Here is a 25,869-nt window from a genome sequence, read left to right on the forward strand (position 1 = left end):
CTGTTGCTCCGTCCCTGCTCCTGCCAACCTAGCAGTTCGAAAGCACGTCAAAGTGCAAGTAGATAAATAGGTACCGCTCCGGTGGGAAGGTGAACGGTGTTTCCGTGTGCTGCTCTGGTTCGCCAGAAGCGGCTTAGTCATGCTGGCCACATGACCCGGAAGCTGTACGCCGGCTCCCTCGGCCAATAAAGCGAGATGAGCGCCGCAACCCCAGAGTTGGCCATGACTGGACCTAATGGTCAGGGGTCCCTTTACCTTTAATGGGATCTAAACTGCCCGATTTGATAAGGATTTTTTTTTTTTAAATTATAAAAACAAACAGAACCCTATTTTGATAGGACCAGAAATGTATAAACACTGAAACTGAGGATTTAGTCAAGGTAATCATTGTTGGGGGAAATGATCAATATCTGAAAGGTTATTGCATGTGTGTTTGGGAGAGAGATATTAAAGTTTGTGCCCTGCCTTGTGCAGACACCGCTGCCGAAGGAATCACTCTAGCCAGCAGCAGAGGGAGCTAAAGAAATGGAAGTGACAAGCTTTGCAAAGGCACTGAAACACCAGCTAAATTTTTAAAAGAAGCCTGTGCATATCGGAGAGAGCAAGGCTGGCAGCTCTCAGAAGCCCCAAATCTTCCCTCAAAGAGGCAGCTTCGCTAGGCCAAAATAATACTGAAAAAAATAGAGTAAAGTGCACAACCTTCCTTGTTCTTTTTCTAAAATGTCCAATCCTGCTAGCAGCTTGGAGGAGGCAGTGAAACAGAGAGTCAGAGATGGCAAGATGAGGCGAGAGGAAGTGGAGGATCCACAACCCGAGGGGAAGAGATTGAAGCTGGGGAACGATGGAGGAAGCATTGGAATGAAAGGAAGAGAAGGTGGAGAAGAAGAAGAGGAGGAGGAGGAAGAGGCAAGGAATGGAATGGCTTCCTTGGGCAGAGAAGAGTCTGGGACCCAGACAGAGGGAGAAGGCCAAACTGTGAGTAAAGACATCTTAACTGGTGGTGTGTGTTTGGGGGTGAGGCTTAAAGGATGACTTTTCGGGGGGACACAGATGACTTGCCTTTGTGAAGTTGATCAGGTTTTGCACTAATGATGCTGTCCCGCCTCGTCAAGAACAGCCAAATGTATCTGTTGAACCATTGCTGTTTCCTTGCTCTTTCACTCTGAGTTTGCAAGGTGTGACACTGACCTCCTGGTGAGTGTTTTGCGAGAGACACTCGCTTCCGAGAGACGAGTTTCCCAGTCTGCTTCATTCCACTCTCGGTGGGACAAGGGAGGAAAGTCCTGAGTGGGCTAGGGGCTGCCGTAGTGGTCCATCACTCTAGGCCCTTCGCTTCTTCCTAGACTTGGAAAGAGCAGTCAGAGCACCTCGAATCTGGCAGAAGAGTTTGGTGGGTAGTGGGGCATGTTTTTAAGGGGCGGGGGAATGTTCAGTTGGCTTGTGACTTTTCCAAAAGAAAAATCACATTTGGTAGGAGAATCAGTCTTTCTATTTATTTGTTTTTAAGTCTCAGCATCATCTGAGTTTCTCAACATAAACTGTGTTGGTATGTGTTCAGCGTCTGTGCTTGATGGCAGGTGCTGGGAATGTAGCTCAAAAGCCTGTTTTGTTTTGTTAAATAAAGAAAATGAAAACAGATGGGTAGCACTTGACTATTTCTTTGAAACACAGACAGGTGAGATGCTTGCTCCTGCCTATTACTTTCTGCACCTGTGTAGGTCTTAGCTCAGCTATTCCCCCAAATGGGGAAAGCAGAGTTTCCTAAGTGAGCTCATTGGCAGGATGGGAAGTTTGTGGTGGTGTCTCATTTTGAAAAGCATGGTTTATCTCCCCAATCTCTCTCCTGGCCACCCGCCCCCAATCCTGGGTGCCTTTCTTGAATTGAGATCTGCTTCCTTGCCAGATAAGAAATCAATGACTGATACATGCTTTTGGAAGGATTTACAGACCTTGCTAATTTGAAAGGCAGAGAGTGTTTTTTTGCTTGATTCATCCCGCTGGCAGGATTATTTCTCTGAATGCAGCTGTTTTTTGCCTGCCTGACAGCACACAATTAGTATTTAACACATCATCGTTGGTGTACAACAGCAAGGAGCAGGCATGACATTTCTCTTCTTATCCCTCTCTGCTGCCTTGCATTTGGTGTTTGTGTACTGTTCAAATTCATGGGAGAACTCTGTCTGTATTGGATGCTGTGCTGTCAAACTGTAATTGAACAGATCTTGTTAGTAGCTGCTGGAGAATGAAAGTCAAGTTGACTGAACCTCTTAAATGAAGGTGTAATTGAGTGGGATTGGGAAGTTACTAAACCAGGCAAAACATTGAACAGATCTGAGGCAATGGCTAAAGAATATTTCTTGCTCCAGTCTGTAAACTGCATGTTTTTCCACACCCTTCCATTTTCCTGAGCTGTCACTTCAGGGGTAACTTTTGACAGGGTCATGCTTCTGTTTAAGGAGGAGGTACCAGGAAATTGTGGTGGTTTTCTAAGATATGTTTATATCAAAGTTGAGCAGACAGGCAAGGCATCTTTAAATCTGTCCTGTGGGGAAGATTCAGGGCAGACCAAAGGAAAGTACATAGTTAAACTTGGGAATTTCCTCCCAGAAGAGGTTATGTTGACCACTGACTTGGATGCCTTTAAAAGAGGAGCTAGACAAATTGATGGAGGATAAGACTATCAGTCTTTGCTAGCCAGGATGACTAAATGTTCTACCTCCATTGTTGGAGGCAGTGTACTTCTGAATATTAGTTGCTGGTGAGTGGAAGAATGCTACTGGGCATGATGGCTGTGTTCTGTCTCTGCTGCTGGAGGTAGCATGCCTCTGCATATCAGTTTCTGGGAATGACAGGTGGGGAGAGAATGCTTCCCACCTGAGCATCTGGTTGGTCACTGTAAGAACAGAATGGTGGACTACAGATGGGCCTTTGGTCTGATCCAGCAGGGCTTTTATGTTATTGAAGTAGCATCAGTTCCCATCAAAGCAACAACATGTATTTGGTTTTTTTTCATAAGGTGCAGATCTGTTAATATTGGCTCCAAATTGCAGGTGGGGAAGAAAGAGGTGAGACTGAGGGACTTGGCTTGCCCAAGGCAGTTGACTGACTCTCTGGCATAGGTGAAATTCAAATTGGTGCCTTTCTGATCCGTTGTCTAAGCTTCCAGCTTTTAGGTTATAGCAGCATTCCAGATCCTCCTTATAGACCAGGGCTATCGGACTGGTGTTTCTCCAGATGTTGTTGGACTACAACTCCCAACATCCCTTGACATTGGCCATGCTGGCTGCGGTTGATGGGAGCTGGAATCCAACAACATCTGGCAGGCTGCTGGCACCTTCTGATCTGATGTGGAGATGTATAGATGATAGCGTTCCACAAGTGGACAGGTGAGTTTCCCTCTTTGTTCATTTTTTATTGCTTAAAAAAAGAGGTTTTGAAGTGAAGCTGCGCTTAAATAGTAAGGGAATTCCAGTCAATCTCCCACAATGCTTCACAAGAAGAAATCTATTCTCAGTCCTGCAACTGGAACATTATCTATCTAATATTCCCAAAGGCTTGAGGCAGAGCAACAATTAGAAGAATGATTAAATTAAATGATCCCCTCATTTCCTGACTAAAGCTGAAACTTCTAAAGGGTGCTTAGTCTTGGACTACTGTGGGAAGGTACATTTGTTATTAAGAGTTGGGAAGAGGAAGCCACCAAGAATCCCTCTCTGTGTGTGTAAGTGGCTCCCTACTTATGTGGGGGTTACGTTTCTGGGTACCATGTGAAATCATGTATAGTAGGGAACATAATCTAAAAAGCCTGTAAACACCCTCTAAACCTCTGGAAACCCTTGGAAAAACCAGCAGCACTTGTTTTTAACCCGCTTGTGGACACTATCAGAGGTTACAAAGAAAGGAATATATGACAACAACAAGAAGATGAGGAAAATAATAAAGTGAAGATTGGACAGAACTGTGAATACTATTTGGACAGAATTATGAATATTAAAGCAGCAGCAAGAGAGATGTTTGGATCCCTTTCGGAGCTCGAAGCATGGGTACCCCCAACAAAAATTTAAGAATTTGGCTTTGTAATTTGGAATTAACGTGATTTGATTGGTTTGCTAATAAAAATTATAATAATAAAAAAAGAAAAAACCAGCAGCACTTACTAGATTGGCACGAATGGTGGCAATGGTAGCTCTCAGTCTTCCTCATCACTGGAGTACAAAGTGGGAACAACAACAAGCAAGGTAGACCGATACCCCAAAGTGCCTGGCTATGATTCAGAGGTAGACAGATACCCCAAAGTGCTGGGGATTGCTAGCCATTTTCCTGTTCTTTTTGCTCCATTTTTGCAGTTTCCCCCTGCTCTTTTTTGGGCCGCTTTTGTACCTTTTTGCAGTTTAAATAGATTTATTTAATTATTTCCCTGCAGCACGCTTGAGTCGAACCCATGTAAGTGGGGGAAACACCTGTATTGTGAAAAGCAGCCTTCCCAGACCTCCATTCCTCCAGGTGTTCTGGATTATAACTCCCATCAGGCTCCTGGTCTAAGATGCTGGGAGTTGTAGTCCAAAACCACATAGAAGCCACCAGATGTCTTAGGCTATAACTCCCATCACCGTCAGGGTCTAGGATGGTGGGAGCTGTGCCCCAAAACATCTGGAGGGCATCAGGTTTGAGGATATCTGAGTGTCTGTGGTGTGAACTTAGAATCGTGGAGATGGAAGGTCCTCCAACCTCTGCTTAGAAACCTCCAACGAAGGAGAGTAATAATGGATAATGGAGAGTAATAATGGGGGTGAGGTAGTCAACAAGGAATGTTTGGAGATACAGGCAGACAATGGCATAAGTCTGTCTCTCATTACCTAATCCTTGCAATGCCAGTTCCAGGTTTTGGAAGGCATTTGGGCAAGGCACCATCCCTGGACACAGTGTGTCTACGTTTTCACTAGCATTCTTGCCAGCTATTCCTCTTTCTTCTCATTTGCTACCACCTGCTTGCTTGCCCTCCTTACCGCTGTCTGGGCCAGAGTGAGAGATGGTGCAGAGAAGGAGCAGGTCCAGGGGTTCTTGTCATTTGGCCACACTGCTGGGGTGCTGACACTGTTGCTGCTTTTTACTGAAGGCAGAACCACAGGAAGTTGCCTTACACTTCATCAGAGCAATGATCCATCTAGCTCAGTATAGTCTACACTGACTGGCAGTTTCTCTCCAGGGTTTTAGATCAGGAGTCTTTCCCAGCCCTACATGGAGATGCTGGGAAGTAAACATGGGGCCTTCTGCATGCAAATCACATGCTGCCCCACTGAGTTGTGGCCATCCTTCCATCTCATCCAAATTCAGATTCAGTCACTGCCCCTGAATCTAGTCCTCGATGTCCAGAAAATTCAGGTGACTGTGATTTCTCTCTGCATTTGTTTGTCAGGTGGCAGGAAGGTGGAATATGCCATGTCCCCTGAGAAAGTTTGAATGAGCATCAGTTCAATGGCTTTGCTCTCTCTCTATCTTTTTAAAAAGGAGAATCTTTTGAACAAACCTAATAGCATTAGAAGTCCAGGAAATCAATGGGTGCACTGTAGAAAGATTTCCTAATAGTCCATAATGATTTCTATTAAAGAAGTGCATTTTTTTTAAAAAAGCCTTTATTGGGCTGTTGTAAAAGAAATTCCACATTTTATAACTGTTCTTTTTACAAATGTTTGCTTGCTTGTGGATTCTGCAGCAGCAGCTCTTCTTGGGGGGGGGGTTAGAAGCAAAGGAGCACCCCAGGCTGTTACGACTTTGCTAACCAGAGTGCAAAACTTCCCATTGATTGTACTTGTAAAAGGGCGCATGAGGTGTAATCCCCATGGGGCATAACAGAGCCATAGCATGAATCCTGTTCTCCTTCCATGCAACTCTTCTGTGGATACTGCTCCATCAACCTTGGTCTGCCCTCAGATAAGCCACACTTGCCTGAATTCTTCCAATCAGTCCATGGGGTGGCCTTGGCTGTCAGCTTCTTCCTCCTCCTCCTTAGTTTCAGTTTTGCCCTTGTAGAACTCAACAGAGGAGGAGAAGGATTGGGGACAAAGCTAGAGTGAGCTGGGTTTTTCTTTCATTGACTCTTGTGCCACCTACTGTTAGCCTCCCTACCTCGTGCCCCACCAGTCCCAATGTGCACCAGCCGTCAGTGCAACTCCTCCTCCTCCGCTCATTCATTGGCTGTTGCTTTGCCTACCACTGGCTATGGCTCCACCCCCTATTGGCCTTCCACCCCATCAGTCCCAGGGTGCACCAGCCACTGCCGCAACTCTTCCAGTCTTTCCGTACCCACGGAACATGAACTCAGGGTGGGGGAGATTGGATCAGGATGTGAGAGATGATTTCAGGCCTCCTGACCTCAGTAATATACTGAATTCACAGGAGTGAAACCTGAGAGGGATAGAACAGGATTCTTGTGGATTTCTACTAGAGAGCCACCCGTTCATGGCTGCTGCAATAGTGGCAGAGCTGGGTCCAGCCAAATATTTGGGTGTTTTGCTTGGCAGGTTCTTAATCACTTGATCCCTTTGATCTGCAGAACTGGCACTGCTATAGGTGCCATATAATACTAGTAAGAAATCAGTATTTTAGTGTGGTAGCACTCACACTTTGCAACACTCTGCCTATTGGCACCAGGCAAGTTCCTTCACTGTATTATTTTTAAATGTAAAGGTAAAGGGACCCCTGACCATTAGGTCCAGTCGTAACCGACTCTGGGGTTGCGGCGCTCATCTCGCTTTATTGGCCGAGGGAGCCGGTGTACAGCTTCCGGGTCATGTGGCCAGCATGACTAAGCCGCTTCTGGAGAACCAGAGCAGCGCACAGAAATGCCATTTACCTTCCCGCTGGAGCAGGGAGTTGGCAGGAGCAGGGACTGAGCAACGGGAGCTCACCCCGTTGTGGGGATTCGAACTGCCAACCTTCTGATCGGCAAGTCCTAGGCTCTGTGGTTTAACCCACAGCGCCACCCGCGTCCCTTGTATTATTTTTGGCACCTGCTAAAAACCATTTTTTTAAAGTCAGCCTATCCAGACATGTCATGTGTTTTATTCCAGTTTTTAGGTTATTGTTGATGTTAATTATTTCTGAATATTTTAAACAGTTGTTTTTAACAATTTTATTGTTTGGTTCTTTTTGTAAACTGCTTTGAGGTAGTCTCTCTCTCTCTCTCTCTCTCTCTCTCTCTCTCTCTCACACACACACACACACACACACACTCAAGTCATTTATAAGTTTTATGAAATAAAATAACAACAAGGCTTAAACTGTAGCCAGGTTTCTCCTGTTCCACCAACAGGGATGTATGTCCTGTTGGAACACCCCCTGCCCTAAGCTCAGAGAACAACCCAGACTAGGAGTGTCCACCTCCTTTACTAGGTCTTTCTGGATTAAATGACATGGCTTTGCCAGGCTCTTCAGCTTCAAAAGACTTACTCCTTGGACAGCCCCCATTGCCAATGGCCCATCCAGTCCAACAGCCTGTTCTCAAAGTGGCAGATCAGATGCCCCAATGGGAAACCCACAAAGAGGCATGAGCGCATCAGCTTCACATTCAGCTAGGGGTGGAGTTCAGTATAAGCTTGGCAAAAGCTTGAGTAGTGTCTCATTTCTGCAATCTCTGATATGCATGGCAGGAGAGGATAGATCTTTGGAGGCGCATGAATTCTAAGTGTATGTCTTTTGCATTGCACCCAGCTCTGGCTGGTGGATCTAGCAATTCTAGGCTGGATCTAGACATATCAAAGTAGCGTTTCTGTTTAAAGCATTGTAAATTTAAACAGAGAAAACAGGTAGAGAAAAACGGGACTCCACATCGCCCTCTGGTGGCACAATGTTATATCGCATATACAACACATATAAATCACTTTTCTTTGGCAGTCTAACTGAAACAGAGCAGATTTTCCAGCCTTTCCCTGCATTAGGGAACTCTGCTTCTACGGCTGATGGCAAGACGCTTTCATCTTTTGCATCTTTGCTCTCCCTTACGCAACTTGACAGGAGCCAAGGCTGATGTTTAACTGGAAAATAAATGAATATATACAGTATTAAGGGTCAGGCGTTTTTTGTGGGTTTTTTTTGGACAAGAAATTCATTTCAGGTTTAGGAAGCTGAGCAACACTTGGGTACTTTCTGGGTTGTGTTTTTAAGAAAGTTGTGATGAGAAGGACCCGGCAAGTGGGGCCAATTGATTTCCTGCCAATTCTGGCTTGTTTGTAGCTAGTACATTTTCTCCTCTTTGGGAGCTAAGTGTTAAAAATATCAAGGAATGGGGCTTTCTCCACTTCCCCAGGGAAGCTGCTCCACAGCTTCATCATTCTTGCTGTTTTATTTTACATTTCTTGCAGTGTCACTTCTTTTAAAGATGCAGTGCAGTTGCAAAGCAGTCTATTTTACTTCCTTCCTTCTTTATTTATTTAAGTAATTTCAAATGAGTTTACTCCAGCCTCCCTGCCCCCTTGAAAGGAGAGGGTGCTGTGCTCCAGATGGTGTTGAGCTAATGCAAAGCAGGGTTGGGCCAGATCTCACCACCAGTGCGGGTCACCTTTGCAGGTGGGCAGGAACACCCTCCCTCCTCATTTCTCTCTGTCAGTGCCCAGCATGGAAATGCAGCAGGCTGCCATGGGAGGATAGTAAAGTAAAGGGACCCCTGACCATTAGGTCCAGTCGTGACTCTGGGGTTGCGGCGCTCATCTTGCTTTATTGGCCGAGGGAGCCAGCGTACAGCTTCCAGGTCATGTGGCCAGCATGACTAAGCTGCTTCTGGCGAACCAGAGTAGCACGCGGAAATGCCATTTACCTTCCTGCCAGAGCGGTACCTATTTATCTACTTGCACTTTGCCGTGCTTTCAAACTGCTAGGTTGGCAGGAGCAGGGACCGAGCAATGGGAGCTCACCCCGTCGTGGGGATTCGAACCACGACCTTCTGATCAGCAAGTCCTAGGCTCTGTGGTTTAACCCACAGCGCCACCCGTGTCCCTGCCATGGGAGGATACAAGTGATCTATTTCTTCTCCAAGCTTCTTACCCTGGCTGAAATGAAGTGGCCAGCCTAGGGGCTCAAAGTGAGAAAGAGCTAGGCGAGTGGTGAGACATATCTCACTGCCCCGGTGGGTGTAGAGGTCCTGTCCCAAATATGGACTTTTATCAAGTCTCTTCCCCCTCCATCCCTAGTAACCAGTGGCTTAGTTACTCTACTCCACCTCCTTCCACAGCACTTGGTTATCTTGACTGCAGGCTGTCAGCCCATGGTCAGAGAGACACCAGCTTTCCCTAGGGAAGGGTTGTAGATCAATCGCAGAACATCTGCTTTTGTGCACAGAAAGCCCAGGTTCAGTCCCCAGCATCTCCAGGCAGGGCTGAGAGCTTGCTGCTAGTTAAGTAGACAATATTAAGCTTGATGGACCAATGGCCTGAGTTGGTATGGCAGTTTCCTACGTTCGTCAGGAGCATCCATAGATCAGTGAACAAACACCAGCTTTGCATGCAGAACTCCCAGTTTTAATCTGCAGCATGATGAGATAGGTCTGAGAGAGACCCATGCCTGAAATGTTTAAATTGGCCCCAGTGCCTGTAGCTTTCCCAGAAACTGAATGTGCTTCTTTGCTTAAGGATTGTGGCCATAATTGCACTACAAACACTTACTCCTACTCATTTATCTGCACCAGGCTGCCATTTAAGGCACGACAGCAGGGTGGGTCAGTTGGCAGCCTTGGCTTGGGATGAATGTGGAAAGGCTGATTTTGTTTTGTTTTGTTTGCTACATTTTAGTGCCAGGAATATTACGCCTTTGCTGAGGACATTTCAGCACCCGGGATAGCAGCAAACCTTTTTTTAAATAAAATACAAACAAACCAGAAGCCATCTTTGGTTTTTTTACAATGGTTTGATGAAGGGCTAGAGTTCAGTGTCAGAACACATGCTTTGCATGCAGAAAACCCCAAGTGCAATTTCCAGCATCTCAGGGCAGGGCAAGACCCCTGTCCCAAATCCTGGAAAGCTGCTAGACAATACTGCACTAGATGGGCCAGATTCAGTTGCTGGAAACTGCAGGTGGCCAGAGTGCTGTTGCACTCAGGTGCTACTTGTGGGTTTCCAATTGGCAACTGCTTAGTTCCTGTGAGAACAGGATGCTGGGTTAATTGGGCTACTGGCTTCATTCAGCAGGCTTGTCTTCCATTCTTAGGGCAGCTTCCTATATTACTCTGCCTTGTGTGTGATGGGAAGGCCCAGCGGTTACATCCTGGGCTGTGCCCAAGTCCAAGTTCTGAGCCTGAATCCTCACATTAGATTCGTGCAGGTAGAAGAAGACTACCCTCTGCCAGCTGCAGACTGCTCAGCATGACATCTTATGTTCTTCCGTGCCATTTAGCAGCCAACGACTTAGAGACATCCCCCTCCCACCCCACTGACAAAGTTTTTATGGCCAGTTTCCTTTGTATCAATTTCCAAACGTTTATGAAAATTACAATCTTCAATAACCATTTTCCCAAAGATGAGCCGTTGAGCTAGACAAAAGCTGCAAACATTATGCAGATGGCTGCAAATGGGTTTCTGCCTCACTGCAGAGTCTTTCTTTTTACAAATGGTTTGGAGGAAATGGAATGGAATTCTTGTGTGTGTGTGCAAGTTGTGAATGTATTCAGAGACAATTCCAGGGGTGTCCTTTTGCCTCCCCCTTCTGCTTCCTCTTCTGCTGGTGGGATGAATATGAAACTCTGGCTGAGAGGTTGCAATTATAGCATTGTTAGGAAGTGCTGAGCAAGACATTAGCTGGTCACTTGGATTGGGTTCCGTCATTTTTCACAGAAACACAAAGAAGTTCAAAATGATCAAAACTATTAGCATCTTCCTTGCACCAATAGATTCCCTTCAGAGAAGGCTGCACATCAGATGTAAAACTTTGGACAATAGTCTACCTGAAATTGGTCCTTATGTGAGAGATGAGAGGAGCAAAAGTCTAGGCTCAAAGCCTCTTCAGCAATGAAGCCTATTGGGTAGCCTTTAATTAATCAACAAAACAATTGATTTAATTCGAGTTATCTCTTGGGTGTAGAATGGGTTATAGCCATTTCCCCAAAGGCAAATGTTTTTGTCCACAAGACTAGATGGATGGAGGAGGAAATGGACTGAGTGTGCATTTAAAGACAACTACGGTAATTCATGCCTTCCAGAACGAAGAGGCAAACTGAAATGCAGCAGTCTTATGCAAATTGCTCTTCTCTGAATTTTGTGATGCAGTTCTCCAGCAAAAAATGCATGTGTGCATTTATATTAGTGAAAAGAACATGCAATTTGAAAATTGCTTGGAAATTGTAGGCAAAATTGCATACAAACATGTCTATATAAGGAGAAATTTGCACTAAACTGCCGATGAATCTTCATGAGAGTTTTTAAAAATAAAAGTCACCAACAGATGTGGAAATGTATGGAAATGAATATAAGATTTGAAAAAATGAGAAACTTAGAAAACTGACATGGACAGATTTTTCTATCCCTAAGTGAGGAATCACCCAAATTGCATGAAGGAATCTTGCACCTGCAGAACTCTGCTCGTGAAACTCCTATGCCCAAACTGGGGGATGCACATTCTCACTGCAGCCCTGTACAGTGTTACCTTGGTTCTCAAACTTAATCTGTTCCGGAAGTTGGTTCCAAAACCAAAGCGTTCCAAAACCAAGGCACGCTTTTCCATAGAAAGCAATGCAAAATGGATTAATCCGTTCCAGACTTTTAAAAACAACCCCTAAAACAGCAATTTAACATGAATTTTGCTACCTAATGAGACCATTGATTCATAAAATGAAAGCAATAATCAATGCACGGTACTGTAAAATAAATAAGCCAGTATCGTAGATGATAAAAATTAAAATTAATTTTTTTTCTTACCTGCACTGATGATAGTCATTGTTTGGATGGGGGGCTTTTATCCATTTCCGCAGTCACACAATCAATCAATCAATCAATCAATCAGTAGCTGAACTGGGTTCCACACAGTCACAAAAACAAATTAACTGAAAAAGCCTCAAAAAAACACACAAAAAACAACCCAAAATAAATAGCAAAAACAAAAGCGCCAAACCTAATCAGTTCCAGAAGTCCGTTTGACTTCCAAAATGTTCAAAAACCAAGGCACAGCTTCTGATCAGTGCAGGTGCCCCGGAAACAATAGCTGACAGTTCGGCTTTTGAAAAAGGTTCAAAAACTGGAACACTTAGTTCCAGGTTTTTGGCGTTTGGGAACCAAGGTACCACAGTACAACAATCATGGTTAACTTGAAAGCGTGGGGCCCTGAGATTTAGCTGGCACAGAGTTGGTAATCAGTAATGTTTAACCTTTTAAATTTGATTTTTCTTTTTTAAAAAGGCCATTTTAAAAAATGAGTGTCTTAGATCTACTGTTATCTGCCCCAGGTATTTGGGGGTAGAGCAGGTTCTACACTTAAGTAAATAAAATAAGTTTTTTCTACAATTATGTAATGACTAGGAACATGTGATAAGGGGCAACTTGCCTCTCTGTCTCTAGTCTGGCTACTCCCCCCTCATTGCTCTCTCTCTCCTCAGCCTCCTTCTCCTGCAGAGCTGTTGAATCGCAGTGGATCCAACTTAGTTCATTTTTGTCAAAGACAGGAATGGGGAGCTTAAGCAATTGATGCTTAATTGTTTTTAAATGATTGTTCCCCTTCCTGTGTTTTTAGCTGTTTAGTTATTTTATCTGCAAGTGGCCTTGTATTCCCTGCCAGGGAAAAAAAGATGGTGAATAAATATATAATATAATAATGATGATTAGTATCACTTGTTAGTTGCTTGTTACTCAAAGGTCTCCAAGTAACTTACAACACATTGAAAAACATTGATTTAAAGACAATATACCATCAAACCTGAACAACTCATAGGAACCTTGGGCATCATACTAGTAACAAAAGCGTCATAATCTCAGGTCACACAACAAAAAACCACCCTGGATGTGCCTAATTCCCTCCCCCTGTATGTCCAGCAAGGATTATTCTTCATGTTCGTTGGTCACCCTTTCCTGCTCTTCCACAAAACCAGGAAGTCTATAGCGCAATGGCTGCCAAGCTCTCCATCATCTTCTTTGTCATGCTGGTGATGAGGTGAATGTGGTCAACCACACAGTCTGTCACGGTTTTCCAGCTGTGGTTTGATCTGCTGCTCTTTCCAAATGTAAGGACTTGTTGGCTTTGTCATTACAATACTTTCTGCCATGGGAAAGGCAGTCTTGAAATCTCTCCAGCTCTTGGGTAACGATGGCCTGGGCCATGGGAGCACAGCGGTGCTCAGTGCATTGATGCCCCTGCAGCTTTGGAGGCATTGGAGTTCTCTCAGCAGGTAGCTGCCCTGGCTGCTGCACAAATCATGATAGCTGGTACACTTTTAGGTAGGGAAGTGATGCTTTATTGAAGCTGATTAATGGTATAGGCCCAGAAGAGGCAGGTAAGTCCAGGAACTCTTACAAGTCTACACTGGCTGACAGCGGCTCATGCAGGAGACTCTCCCAGTCCTACATGGAAATGCCAAATATTTAATTTGGGACCTTCTGCATTCAAGGCAGATTACACCCCTCCCCATTGGCTACCACATGTCAGTGGGAGGACTTATCCTTATTCATTTTCCTCCTCTTACATTCATATTCCACCCTCAGTCCCTCAAGGTACCTGAGGCGGCATACAAAGGTGGTTCTAGGCAGTTCTCCATCTAGACCAGACCCACCGAGAATTGTTCATCCAGAAGTGAGTCAAAGTTTCTTAGAAACTAATTACAGTGGTACCTCGGGTTAATTACTTAATTTGTTCCGGAGGTCCGTACTTAACCTGAAACTGTTCTTAACCTGAAGCACCACTTTAGCTAATGGGGCCTCCCGCTGCTGCCGCGCCGCCGGAGTACATTTTCTGTTCTCATCCTGAAGCAAAGTTCTTAACCTGAAGCACTATTTCTGAGTTAGCAGAGTCTGTAACCTGAAGCGTATGTAACCCGAGGTACCACTGTATCAGACTTGTGTGTGAGAGAGAGTGAGTGGCTGAGAGAGAGAAATCCTATCTTTTATTAAATTCCCCCTGAACCTCTCAAGAATGCTAATCCTTCCATGGAGAATATTAAATGAAATGTTAGCCCCCCTGCCCTGTAAAAAACCCAACCCATCAGGAGTGCCAGCTTGGCCCCACAACCGTGGGTGCCCGGGGCCATGGGTGCCATGCAGTGTGCATGGCCATGGCACCGACATTTGTGGGTGCCTGGCCCCTTCATGGGGAATTTTGTGGGTGCTCGAGCACCCAGGGTCCCAGGGAGTTGGGACCCATGCTACCAACACAAATAGTGTAGAAAATTTTGGGATGCCACTTTTGTTCAGCCCTGAGACAATCCACACATGCTGTTATTGTGCATGCAAGACAGGATATTTTTTTTTACTTCCACCCCTCTCCTAGCAAGGTGTGCATTTGAAATAAAAACTCACTAGTTTCTGTTTTTCTATTGCAGACTAGATTTTCTTTTTAAGGATAATGGGTGCAAAGTTTGTCCTTTGGTAGTGAGACATAGGAGCTGCATTGCTATCGCACCTTGTGAATTAGGCCCAGAGTGAGGTGACTAGTCCAGAGAGAAAATAATGCCCCTACCCCTTGGTTAGCTGACTAACTGTAAACAGAATTAACTCTCTGGTTGCTAAATCCCTGCTGTTGCACTTCTAACAGAGAGAAGACAGAGCACTACAGGCCTTTGGCAAAAAGTGGGGTCTTGAATGACACTCCCCCCCCCCCCGCAAATCTTGTAGATACAACTTTTTCAAGATCATAGCTGTGAATGCTCCATACCATCCCCTGATTAGATTTTCAATTATTGAGTCAAGCTTTTCATTCCAGAGCTGCCTTCCCTCTCAGCTTGACCACACCCTTCCTTGCCTTGAGTTTCTGTAATAGATATAAATTGCCATAGCTGATCATTGCCTGCATTTTTATTATCTTGTTTTACTAGTTGGGATATACTGTACATTCAATGCTAACAGGGTTACACTGTTTCCAGTGAATGTCCTTTTGGTCTTTTTCAAAATTAAACATCTTAATCACAAAAAGTGTAATTTGATTTTGATATGTATGATTCATAGCTATCACCAAACAGCAATTAGATTAAGCCATGGTGAGTTGGACAGTAATGAAATTGACCATATGTGTTTTTATCGATTTAAGTTCATTGGTGAAATCTGCTTTGCAATGCTGAACAGATTTTGATTCACACACACACATGCACACACACACACACACACACACACACACACACAGTATTTTAACAACAAGGAAACACTCACTTTCCCTCTCAGAGACAGGCGCACTATGCTTCACTCTGAAAGCCACTAGGGCTGGGCTATAACTGGCTTTCAATGTCGTGATATATCACCAGCTAAACATCATGATATATCACTATATCTGAAATAAGGAAGGAACTACGCAGAGGCGAACAAGACAATGTCCTGGCAACTGCCACTACTTAAGGTTCTAAAACTGATAAATGACGATATCATCAATCACCTCATGGTCACTTTCAGAAGCAGGCAAGTCAAAATGCATTCAAATGAGATTATTGGTTTTGGGCTTGGCTACCAAATGGTGGTATTCAGGACAATCCAAAGTACGGTGATGAGTCAGAGTGAATACTATGGGTTGTGTGTGCAGCTGGATGTCACAGTTTTAGGTTTCTCAGGTGAAGTGAAGAGCTTGAAGGTTCTCTGTTTCAATCACGAAGCTAATGCTTAACTTTGTGTTGGGCTATTAGGCTTAGCTTTGCTTAATTAAGGTTTGTGAAGCATCTTGCTTCTCTGATGAAGGGCATGCTGCTAGCAAGAAGGATTTTTTAAAACATAAAACAGGCAAGTATCTCTTGTCAGATACGGAGGTTGACTTTGAGGGTCATGTTAAATATAACTTTGCCTGATAGTAACCATCAATAAGCTTTCAAGTGAGTGATAGCATCCCTTGCATTTCTTTGATGATGTCCAGCAGAGTGCTCATTTCCTGTTGGTAAATGTGGCAGCAACGTTCCCTAAAGATGTCTGGGGGAGTTTGAGGGAACAGGGAGTTTTGCACATACACAGCCCAAAAATTATTCTGCTGCTCAGATTGAATAGAGAGAAAACATTCGGGGGGCGGGGCGGAGAGCAAATGCAGTTATGTGCATAGAGTGGGGGAATAAGATGTATGTGTTTTGATGCCTGTAAAGTTTGTACCACTGGCTACTTTATATATGCTTTTAGAGAATTACACCAATCAGATTTACATAAATAAATGTCTTTCAAGCCTGGTATTTCCCAGATTTGGATTAAAATAATTTGCAAAGTACTGTATCTCTCCTCCATTTGTATTACGGGAGGGGACTTTCCTCTTATAGACTAAATCATACAGGCTTGCCAACTCCCACTAATTCAGGACACTTCAGAAGTTATTCCTGTATAGATGGAATACAGTGGTACATCGGGTTAAGTACTTAATTCGTTCCGGAGGTCCGTTCTTAACCTGAAACTGTTCTTAACCTGAAGCACCACTTTAGCTAATGGGGCCTCCTGTTGCCGCCGCGTTGCCGGAGCACAATTTCTGTTCTCATCCTGAAGCAAAGTTCTTAACCCAAGGTACTATTTCTGGGTTAGCGGAGTCTGTAACCTGAAGCATATGTAACCCGAGGTACCACTGTATATTCTTTCCATGTTCTGGCCCACACTACTCTGTGATAGCAAGATTTTTTTAAACTGAAGACACCTGTTCTGCAGACACATCACCCTGAATCCAGTTAATTTCTACTGACATTGAATCCAGGTGGAAAAATCAAAATTGGAAACAGAATTGTTAGATCCAAAAATTAAGAATTTGTCAAGAATGTATAACTTGCTGTTGAAATGGAACATTCAGGATGAAACGGTGAAATCAGCTATGATTAAATGGGCACAAGATGTTGGACATAATATAATGATGGCTGACTGGGAACAGTTATCGACCAGAGGTATGAAATTTACGGCATGTAATGCCCTAAGAGAAAACTTAATGAAAATGATTTATAGGTGGTACATGACACCAGTCAAGCTTGCAAAAATTTACAATTTGCCCGAAAATAAATGTTGGAAATGTAATGAGACTGAAGGCACATTCTTTCACCTTTGGTGGACATGCCCAAGGATTAAGACATTCTGGGAGATGATTTATAATGAAATGAAAAAGGTATTTAAATATACCTTCCTGAAGAAACCAGAGGCCTTTCTCCTGGGCATGGTCAGCCAATTGGTGTTAAAGAAGGATAGAACTTTTTTTTATGTATGCAACAACAGCAGCAAGAATACTCATCCCGAAGTATTGGAAGACACAAGATTTGCGCACCCGGGAAGAATGGCAGATGAAGTTGATGGACTACATGGAACTGGCAGAAATGACTGGCAGAATCCGAGACCAGGGAGAAGAGTCGGTGGAAGAAGATTGGAAAAAGTTTAAAGACTATTTACAGAAATACTGTAAAATTAATGAATGTTAGAAAAATGTTGGAATGAAGTTATATGGCTTTAGTAGAAATGTTATAAGGAATTAAGTACAGATAGGTTAATAGAGCATTAAAGGAAAAAATAAGGTTAGAATGAGTTAAGATAATTATAGGATAGAAAACAGAGGAAGATGGAAAGGAATTGCTGAAATAATTAACAGAAGTGGAATACAAAAAGGGAGGTGTGAGGAGGTCGTGGAAATAAGTGAATGAAAGATGGGATAATGAAATTGTTTGATTTATTTTATTGTTTTTGTTTTGTTTTTGTTGATTTGATGTGTTGTATTGTATTGGGTTTTTTTTAGTGTTTAAGTTTTTGGAAAAATAATAAATATTATTATTAAAAAAAAAATCTACTGACATTGAAGAATGGCACTCCCACATTTGAATGGGGGTGTCTTTGCCACACCCCAACTTTCCCTCAAAGTCAGTGCAGGATGTTTTGTCCTGAGGAAGAAGCTGGGGAGTGATCACATGGAAAGGGGAGCCAATCCAGTCAGGGTGGAAGACAGGCTTTATAAATAGGCTCCTCCCCCAAATGTTGCATTCTTCCCATTGCAGTGGTCTCCTTTCCTACCTATATAGTTTGGGGGCTGAGTAAGAATTTTCAGGAGAGCTCCTGCCAACTCCATGCTGATAAGAGCCCTAAATGGCATTTTTTGATCAGCTTAATTGACTTTTACTTCAGGCGGGAAAGAGAATTTAAAGATCTGGTGGGATAAATAGCTGAGGCATTAGTGGGTTTGGGGAACTCTTAGGTCACCCAGCTCAGGCTTCACTTCGGGGGCCCTTGGAAGGACCCTTGAGGCTTGTCATGCACACCAGGGTAAACGCCAAACTAGTGCGTCCACAGTATGCTTGTCAGGTTTACACATCCAAGGTTATCATACCAAGGTGGAATAATTATCTTCCATTCCTTTCAAACCTGTAAACATTCCCAGAACAGAGGACAGAGCTGATCCCCCCTGCCTTAGGGAACTTCCCTGCCTGGACTTTATTTTGATTAGGTGAATTAAATTTAATTTGCTTAATTAAGTGTTGCAGATCCTCTGCTGCTTTATTGTGAATAAATATAGCTTTTTTTCACCACACGTTTGGTTTCCCGAGTCCTTTTTTGTGAGTGGGCTGGCAAAGTCTCAAATTAGCTCCAATCCTCAGTGTAGTCTGTCATTTCATACGCCTCTAAAAGTCATATCCATGTTGACTTTCCCATTACAGGTGTGCCACTGGTTTTTATACTTAGAAGCCTTTTTTTTTGCATTAAGCAGCATATAAATAAATCACAATGCAAGTGGAAGGAGAGGACTAAGTGTGCAATCCCAGGCTGTGATCTTCCTGATCTCTGGACCCTGCCTAATTTTACATCTGCAGTCCAGGGAATGGATTTGCTATGTAAGTGTAGAATCTTCTAGTTGGCACAGTGTGGATCCACAAACCCGAAGTAAGCAGCAACTAAACTACATGACAATGAAAATTAGACTGAGGGTAATCAGATTGTTCTTGCTATGCATTTATTGCGGGTCAAATACACAATCAAGTTTGCTTTTTAAACCACAGGGCACACTAAATGAGTGATAATTACGTTTGGATTGCTTAAGTGGGTTTAAAGTGCCATGGCGGAACATCAAATGGCTATGTAGTTACATACCAATAAAGATTTATTGTCATTAAAATGTAGCCCTTGCAAGCCATCTGCCAATGCTTAGGCTCTCTATATAGAGTGATTTCTTTTCCTTTTTGCTTATGTAGCATTTGGTAAATTTATTAGCCTAAAACTTTTTCTGTGCAAATTGCAGAACTGTCCCCTAAATAGCCTCTTTTGATGTGAATTTACGGTATGCCCACTTGACTGTTTTAGTTTTATTTTACACCCCCCCCCCACTATACATTTAAAGCAGTATCATACAACTTTAAATAGTCCTGGCTTTCCTAAAAGAATCCTGAGAACAAACTACAGCTCCCAGGATTCTTTGGGGAATCCATTGAACTTTAAAGTGGCATCACAGTGCTTTAAATGTATGGTGGGAATTTGGCCAGTCTCTGGGTGTTCTGCATATAGCAGAGATCAGGAACCTTTCTAAGTCAGAGGGCTACATTCCCATCCCAACAACCTCCTGTGGGCCATGTGATGGGTGGAGCCAGACACAAAAGTAGGTGGAACAAGAAACATATATTTTACCTTTACATCAAGATATTTTATACATGCACTCAACATGCTCCCTCTGTCCAGACAAGTAAGAGGCATTATCATAGTTCGGGGACACATTTCAGCCAGATGAAACCACTCAAGAAGGGTGCAGAACAGACAAGTGTATCATGAAGAGCAGAGGTGTGGCCAGATGAGGGGGTGTGGCTCAGTGAGAATTCTGAGGGGGTGTGGCTCAGTGGAATTCCGAGGGGGTGCGGCTCAGTGAGAATTCCCAGGGACAGATAAAGGGGCACTGAAAGTGATTACATCCATCCACTGTTGGAAGCAGTATGCCTCTGTATGTGAATTGCTGGGAATTTCATTCAGACAGCATGCTCTTGCACTCAGATCCTGGTTGTGTGCTTCTCATATGCATCTGTGAGAAGAGAGTGCTGGACAAGATGGGCCATTGGCCCTGATCCAGCAGGTTTTTCTTATGTTCTTATGCTTCTTTGACTTCTAGGCTACTCCATAGCTTAGGACAATAAGGACTTAAGAGCCTGCTGGATCAGACCGATGGCTCATCTAGTCCAGCATTCTCTTCTCACAGTGATGTAGTGGGAAACTCACAAGCAGGACCCAAGCACAATAACACTCTCCCCTCCTGTGGTTTTGAGCACCTGGTACTCAGAAGTATTACTGTCTCTGAACATGGAGGTAGAGCATAGCCATCATGGTTCACAGCCATTTATAGCTGCATTCTCCATGTTTAATACACACATATCTGGCTATGCAACTATGGAGCAGCAAGAGCTTTGAGACATCTCTGTAGAACAGCAAAGTAGCAAACAAGGTTTCTTGGGAATGAGTGAATAGGTGGACATGTCCCAAGTGCAGGAACTCCCACTTTTTGGGGATGGACAACCCTAAGCTGTTCAACATTTTTTAGGGGAACCAAGTGTAAGACAATGGTCTTGTTTTAGGAATATAAGAAGATACCTTATACTAGGGCAGACCATAAGTCTGTCTGGCTCAGACTTAGAGACTCTCCAGTATTTTAGGCAAGACTCTCTTTTAACCCTACCTAGAGACGTATGGGATTGAACCTAGGACTTTCTGCACACAAAGCAGATGCTCTACCACTGAGTGATAGAGAAGGAGAAAAAGTCCTTTATTTGTCTATTTCTCCTTTGCACACCTTCCTTTCTAAACCATTGACAGGATCAGCATTCAGAACCACAACAAATTACCATATGTGTGTGTGTGTGTGTTTTGGAGGAAACTTGCCAGGTGGGTTTGGACTTGGTTTCAGTTCATATTGAAGTGTAACACAAGGCAACTGCCATGTCACTCACTGGAGGAAGAGTAAAAAACAAGAAGTCATATTTCATGCAGGAACATTTGTTTAATAACACAGTTGAATGTCAGCCGATGCTTTCCGCTGTGATATTGAGCCTGAGAAATGAACAGTAAATCTCAGAGTGGCATTTCTGCATGATAAAGCGAGAATGAGTGTAGGGGAAGAAAGAGAAGAAAATCCCCCTGAGCCATTGCACTTAAAGAGTGGAAGAATTCTCCCCAGAGGCATGGGTAGTTGCTAACAGGAGAAAAAGGCCTTCTGCCTGGCCTGACATAGTATTGTGTGGGGTTACTCACCAGGAAAATTAATGCAGTTTTTGATAAGTTCAGTCTGCTATCTTGATTCAAATGGCACCCCCAAAATTCTGTGCTTAGGAATATAGGGAACTTTCTACCAATTCAGACCCTTGGTCCAATCAGCTCAGTATTGTCTACACTGACTGGCAGCTGTTTTCCAGGGTTTCTGACTAGGAATTTCCCCCAGCCCTACCAGGAGATGCTGGGGATTGAACCCGGAACCGCCTCCTGAATGCAAAACAGGTATTCTGCCATTGAGCTACCTTATGCATTATGTACCACCTTTGACTGACAGGTCTTCCTTTCCTTTTTTTAATCCAAAAAAAAGGAAAAAGTCAGAAGCAAAAGTTCTCTCTATCTGTTCACCCCACAGAGAATGTAGTCCCTGCCAAGCAGATGCTTGTTTCTAACTGTAGCTCCTCAAAACCAGGATCCTTCTGCAGAATTGATTGTTTTTGCTGTATTTCCAGACTCCCCCCACCGACACAGTTGCATAATGAAAGGCTTGTATTTGTGCTCCTTAATTACTTGGAAAGATAAGAATGTGTGCAGGTAAGTCGACCCCCAAGGCAGCAAGTCAGATTTTTTCTCCCCACATGCATTTTTGCAAAAGTGCCTACTTAACTACTGGAAGAAAGCCTTTGAGAGGGGAATGAAAACTCTGAGGAAGCCAGCTGGCTGTTTGGAAAATGATGCTTTTTCTCTCCTATCCCTCTTAAAGGATAGGAGAAAAATAGCAATCAAGGTAGGGCTAGAATATCTTTAGAATATTTGCACACTGAAGATCTAATTATGCTAAGTATATAGTGTTTATTTTAATTTGAGAGGATTTTTATATTGCTTCATCATCAAAGCCTCTAAGTGGCGGCTGGTCCATTAGGGGAAATAGGGCAGTGCCCCGAACAACCTGTGTGCCTTCCACCAGCCCACACCTGACTGCATCTTTACGTTCTGCCAGCTGTCAGCTTCCTCCTCCTCCTCGGTCTCAATTTCGCTCTTGTAGAGTTCAGCAGAGAGAGAGATAGCTGCAAACTAGAATGAGTTGGCTGTGCCTGTTATTGGATCTGGCCTCCCAGTCTTCTGTTAGCTTCTTAGTCTTCCACCCTACTAGCTCCAATGGGCAACACTGGAGCAACTGGGCGTGCACAAAACAATGCAAAATGCATTAAAAACACAGAGATCAGGTGTTAAAAACAACTTGACCTATTTCACCCTCCCCAACAAAATACTAAGTAAAATTATTAAATACATCTAATAAAAAAATTAAAACATACACAAAAACAATTATGCATTAAAATACATGCCAAAATAAAATGCCTGCAATGCCTGCTTAAAAACACACGTCCTACTTTTTTAAGGCAGGCACTGAGACCCATACAGTGAAGGCAGTGACCTAACATCAATGGCTTTCAATGGGGTTGAAATTGCATACAAGCTGATACAAGTTAGAAGGCTGCAAAAAGAAAAAAGAAAATGGCTAGCCCGCTGGAGGCTGGCAGAGGAGAGAAAGTGGGTAAAAAAGTTAGTTAGGGTCATGAGACCAAGTTCTATAAGGGAAGGCTTAAGGATCTGGGCAAATTTAGCAGATCTGCACAAGATGGGACAGAATGGACCTATGTCTGAATGCCAGTGAAATGGAAATGAGATGGAATAAGACTGTCTTCAGCCAGCCCAGGAGGACACCAGTACCCCCTGACTTAGCAGTATGAGGACCCTGGTTCTCCACTGCTGTGGCCTTGACTCCTTCTCTTACTCGTCCACCAGTCTTTCTCCCCATTGGCATTTGCTGTTGGGAACGATGGGAGTTGTAGTTCAACCACCATATAGAAGAGCAGCTTGATGACATCACGAGGCCAGGTTGGGATTTGAGGAGGGGCTGCATTGTGTGCCCCTCAGGTTGTGAAGCTGAGCCTGGCATCAGTTGCAGCAGTGCTGTGCCTAGAGCAGATATTTCATCTGGCCCCTGTGCCCAGTCAGCCTTCCCACAAGGAGAATTCATTACTGTAAAGTCAGGTTACATCATGTTTGCATTAAATGTTATTTATGGTCCAGTGAAGGGAAAACAAGACGTTTATTACATTCTTGGCTTCGATGCACCCATTTGCTACTTGACTTCCTCCTTTGTACATTATGACACCACACTTTGGTTAAGTGGTCAATTGTTTCCTTGTGCAGTGAATGAAATAAGTTGCTAAGCAAGCCTTTCCCATTAAACAATCACAAGCAAGTCATGAGCGCAAGAGCACTCTTCCTGCTTGCGGTTCCTAGCAACTGGTATTCAGAGGCATACTGCCTCCCACTTTCTGTTGTCTTTTGTCTTTGTGTATGTGTGTGTGATACATAAGTAGCTACCCAATCTCATGCACAGTTATGAGCCTAATGCACAGTCCTATGCACAAACTTAAGTGTGCATAGGATTTTAGCCTCTCTGCCTCTTTACAATGTCTACTTAGAGAGCCACGTGCCCCTGAACAGCAATGCAGTGGTGAGGAATCTAGGCTTGTCAGCACATTCCAATGCTTCTTCCTTCTCTCTGCTAAGTTTGCTCAAGAGGATGTGCAACAAGATTATATATATATATATATATATATATAATATATATTCATATATACTGTGTATCTATCTATCTATCTATCTATCTATCTAATCAATCTTCTATGAGGAAAGGTTACAGCAGCGCTTTTTAGTTTAGAGAAAAGGCATGTAAGAGTTGACACTATAGAAGCATGTAACATTATGCACAGCATGGATAAAGTGGAGAGAGAATTTTTTTCCTTCCTCTCTCATAATTGCTAGAATTTGAAGACGTCCAATTCAGTTGGAAGATTCAGGGCAGCTAAAAGAAATCCTTCTTCACAAGATACATACTTAAATTACGGAATTTGCTCCCACAAGAGGCAGTGAAGGCCATCAACTTGGATGGCTTCAAAAGAGGATTTGATACATTCATGGAGAATAAAAGGTCATCAATGACTACTAACGCTGATGGCTAAATGTTCTTACCTCCAAAGTCTGAGTCAGTAATACTTCTGAATACCAGTTGCTGGAAATCATGGGTGGGAGGCAGTGTGTTTGTGCTCAGGTCCTACTTGCAGATTTCCCATTGAGGCATCTGCTTGGTCACTGTGAGAACGAGATGCTGAACTAGATGGGCCACTGGCCTGATTCAGCAGATCTCTTCTTATATTCTCAGAACAAGTCTGCTGTGGCCTTCCAGAGATTTGTTGGGACACAAAGTGTGCACGCAGGATATCCTTGGAAATGAAGAGATTGGCTTCATGCATCTTTAACTTCAGATGAAGGCTCAAGCTCTTCAACGTGCCATGAGCATTCAAGATTCGGCAACAGCTACAGCTCTGCATATATCATTGTTTACATCCATTTTCTTTCCTGCTTGTAGATGCGCAAATAAGAATAACCGTTTCAGACATCAAATGCACACAACTCATACCACCACACATGCATTTTCTAGCACGTTGTCTTTATATCTAATTGCTGTTTCCCTCATTAGAATTGAAATACAAAGAATAAAAAATAAATAAACCCCTTATTGCCAACACTTTGGTTGTAAGACAACAGAGGAATGGGAGTGATTCATCGTTGTGATTTTGCTGGTGGTTTTGAGAGTGTTCTACTCCTGAATTAAGAATGAAGGAGGTTTCTGTAGCATCTGGGAATGTTATGCTTGTGCTTCTATTGAAGAACAATAATGGCATCTATTACTTGGGCTCTGCAGTGTTAATTCAAGGCCTGTCTGAGAGAACAAGTCACTCATGAAAGGTGGATTGGAAAATCTACCATACTACCTGCAGTGAGATGTGCTGCTGTCCACTGGGTTTTGCTAACGATGCAAGGCTGCCTTTTAAAAGTAGATGCAGTGGAGGCTGGTTCCCTTGGGCAGCCTTGACCTGCTCTCACTCAGCTCCCACCTGCATGCCTTCTTTCTTATTTACAACCAATCCCAGCGATTGCCCTTGCTGTCAGCTTTCCCCTCAGCTTCAGTGTTGCCTCTGCAGAGTTCAGCAGGGAATTGGATGGGGGATGAAACTTTAATTAGTTGGCTCTGCCTGTCATTGGTAATGGCACCACCGAATGTTCAGCTCCATGCATTCTGCCCTACAGTCCCAGTGGGCCCCAGACCAGACTGACAATACCTCTAGAGTCACCTCTAGACTAGAGCAACCTCTAGAGCAGTGGTTCTCAACCTGTGGATCCCCAGATGTTGTTGGACTACAACTCCCATCATCCCCGAGCTCTGGGCCTGCTAGCTAGGGGTGATGGGAGTTGTAGTTCAACAACATCTGGGGACCCACAGGTTGAGAACCACTGCTCTAGAGCAACCAGTGCCTGTAGAGCACCATATATCCAAACAATATGCAGTGCCATGAAAAATCCTATATTAATGGCTACAGCCCTAGTTTGGAAGGGTTGGGGTATGATAATGACTTAGTCCAGGCAAGGGAACCTCAGGCCCAGGGACCAAATGTGGCCCTCTAGCCTCTTTATCTGGCCCTTGGAACTTTCCCCAGGTTTCACCAGTCCTGTT

The 25,869-nt window shown here is 43.7% G+C and overlaps 1 protein-coding gene across 17 annotated transcripts in view; it reads left to right on the forward strand.

Moving 5' to 3' along the window:
- The first annotated feature begins 562 nt into the window (after positions 1–562).
- Positions 563–25,869, forward strand: part of RBFOX1 (RNA binding fox-1 homolog 1) — a 1,496,801-nt gene continuing 1,471,494 nt past the window's right edge. For 9 of the 17 annotated variants that reach the window (XM_080981485.1, XM_080981488.1, XM_080981483.1 and 6 more), the window contains exon 1: positions 563–975. In XM_080981485.1, the coding sequence (XP_080837611.1) occupies positions 721–975 (255 nt within the window). In that variant the 5' untranslated portion in view covers positions 563–720. The remainder of the gene's footprint in view (positions 976–25,869) is intronic. The other 8 variants (XM_080981481.1, XM_080981511.1, XM_080981512.1 and 5 more) reach the window with 1 other exon arrangement.

The sequence above is a fragment of the Podarcis pityusensis genome (genome assembly GCF_964106645.2).
Source record: "Podarcis pityusensis genome assembly, chromosome: 14".
NCBI lineage: Eukaryota > Metazoa > Chordata > Lepidosauria > Squamata > Lacertidae > Podarcis > Podarcis pityusensis.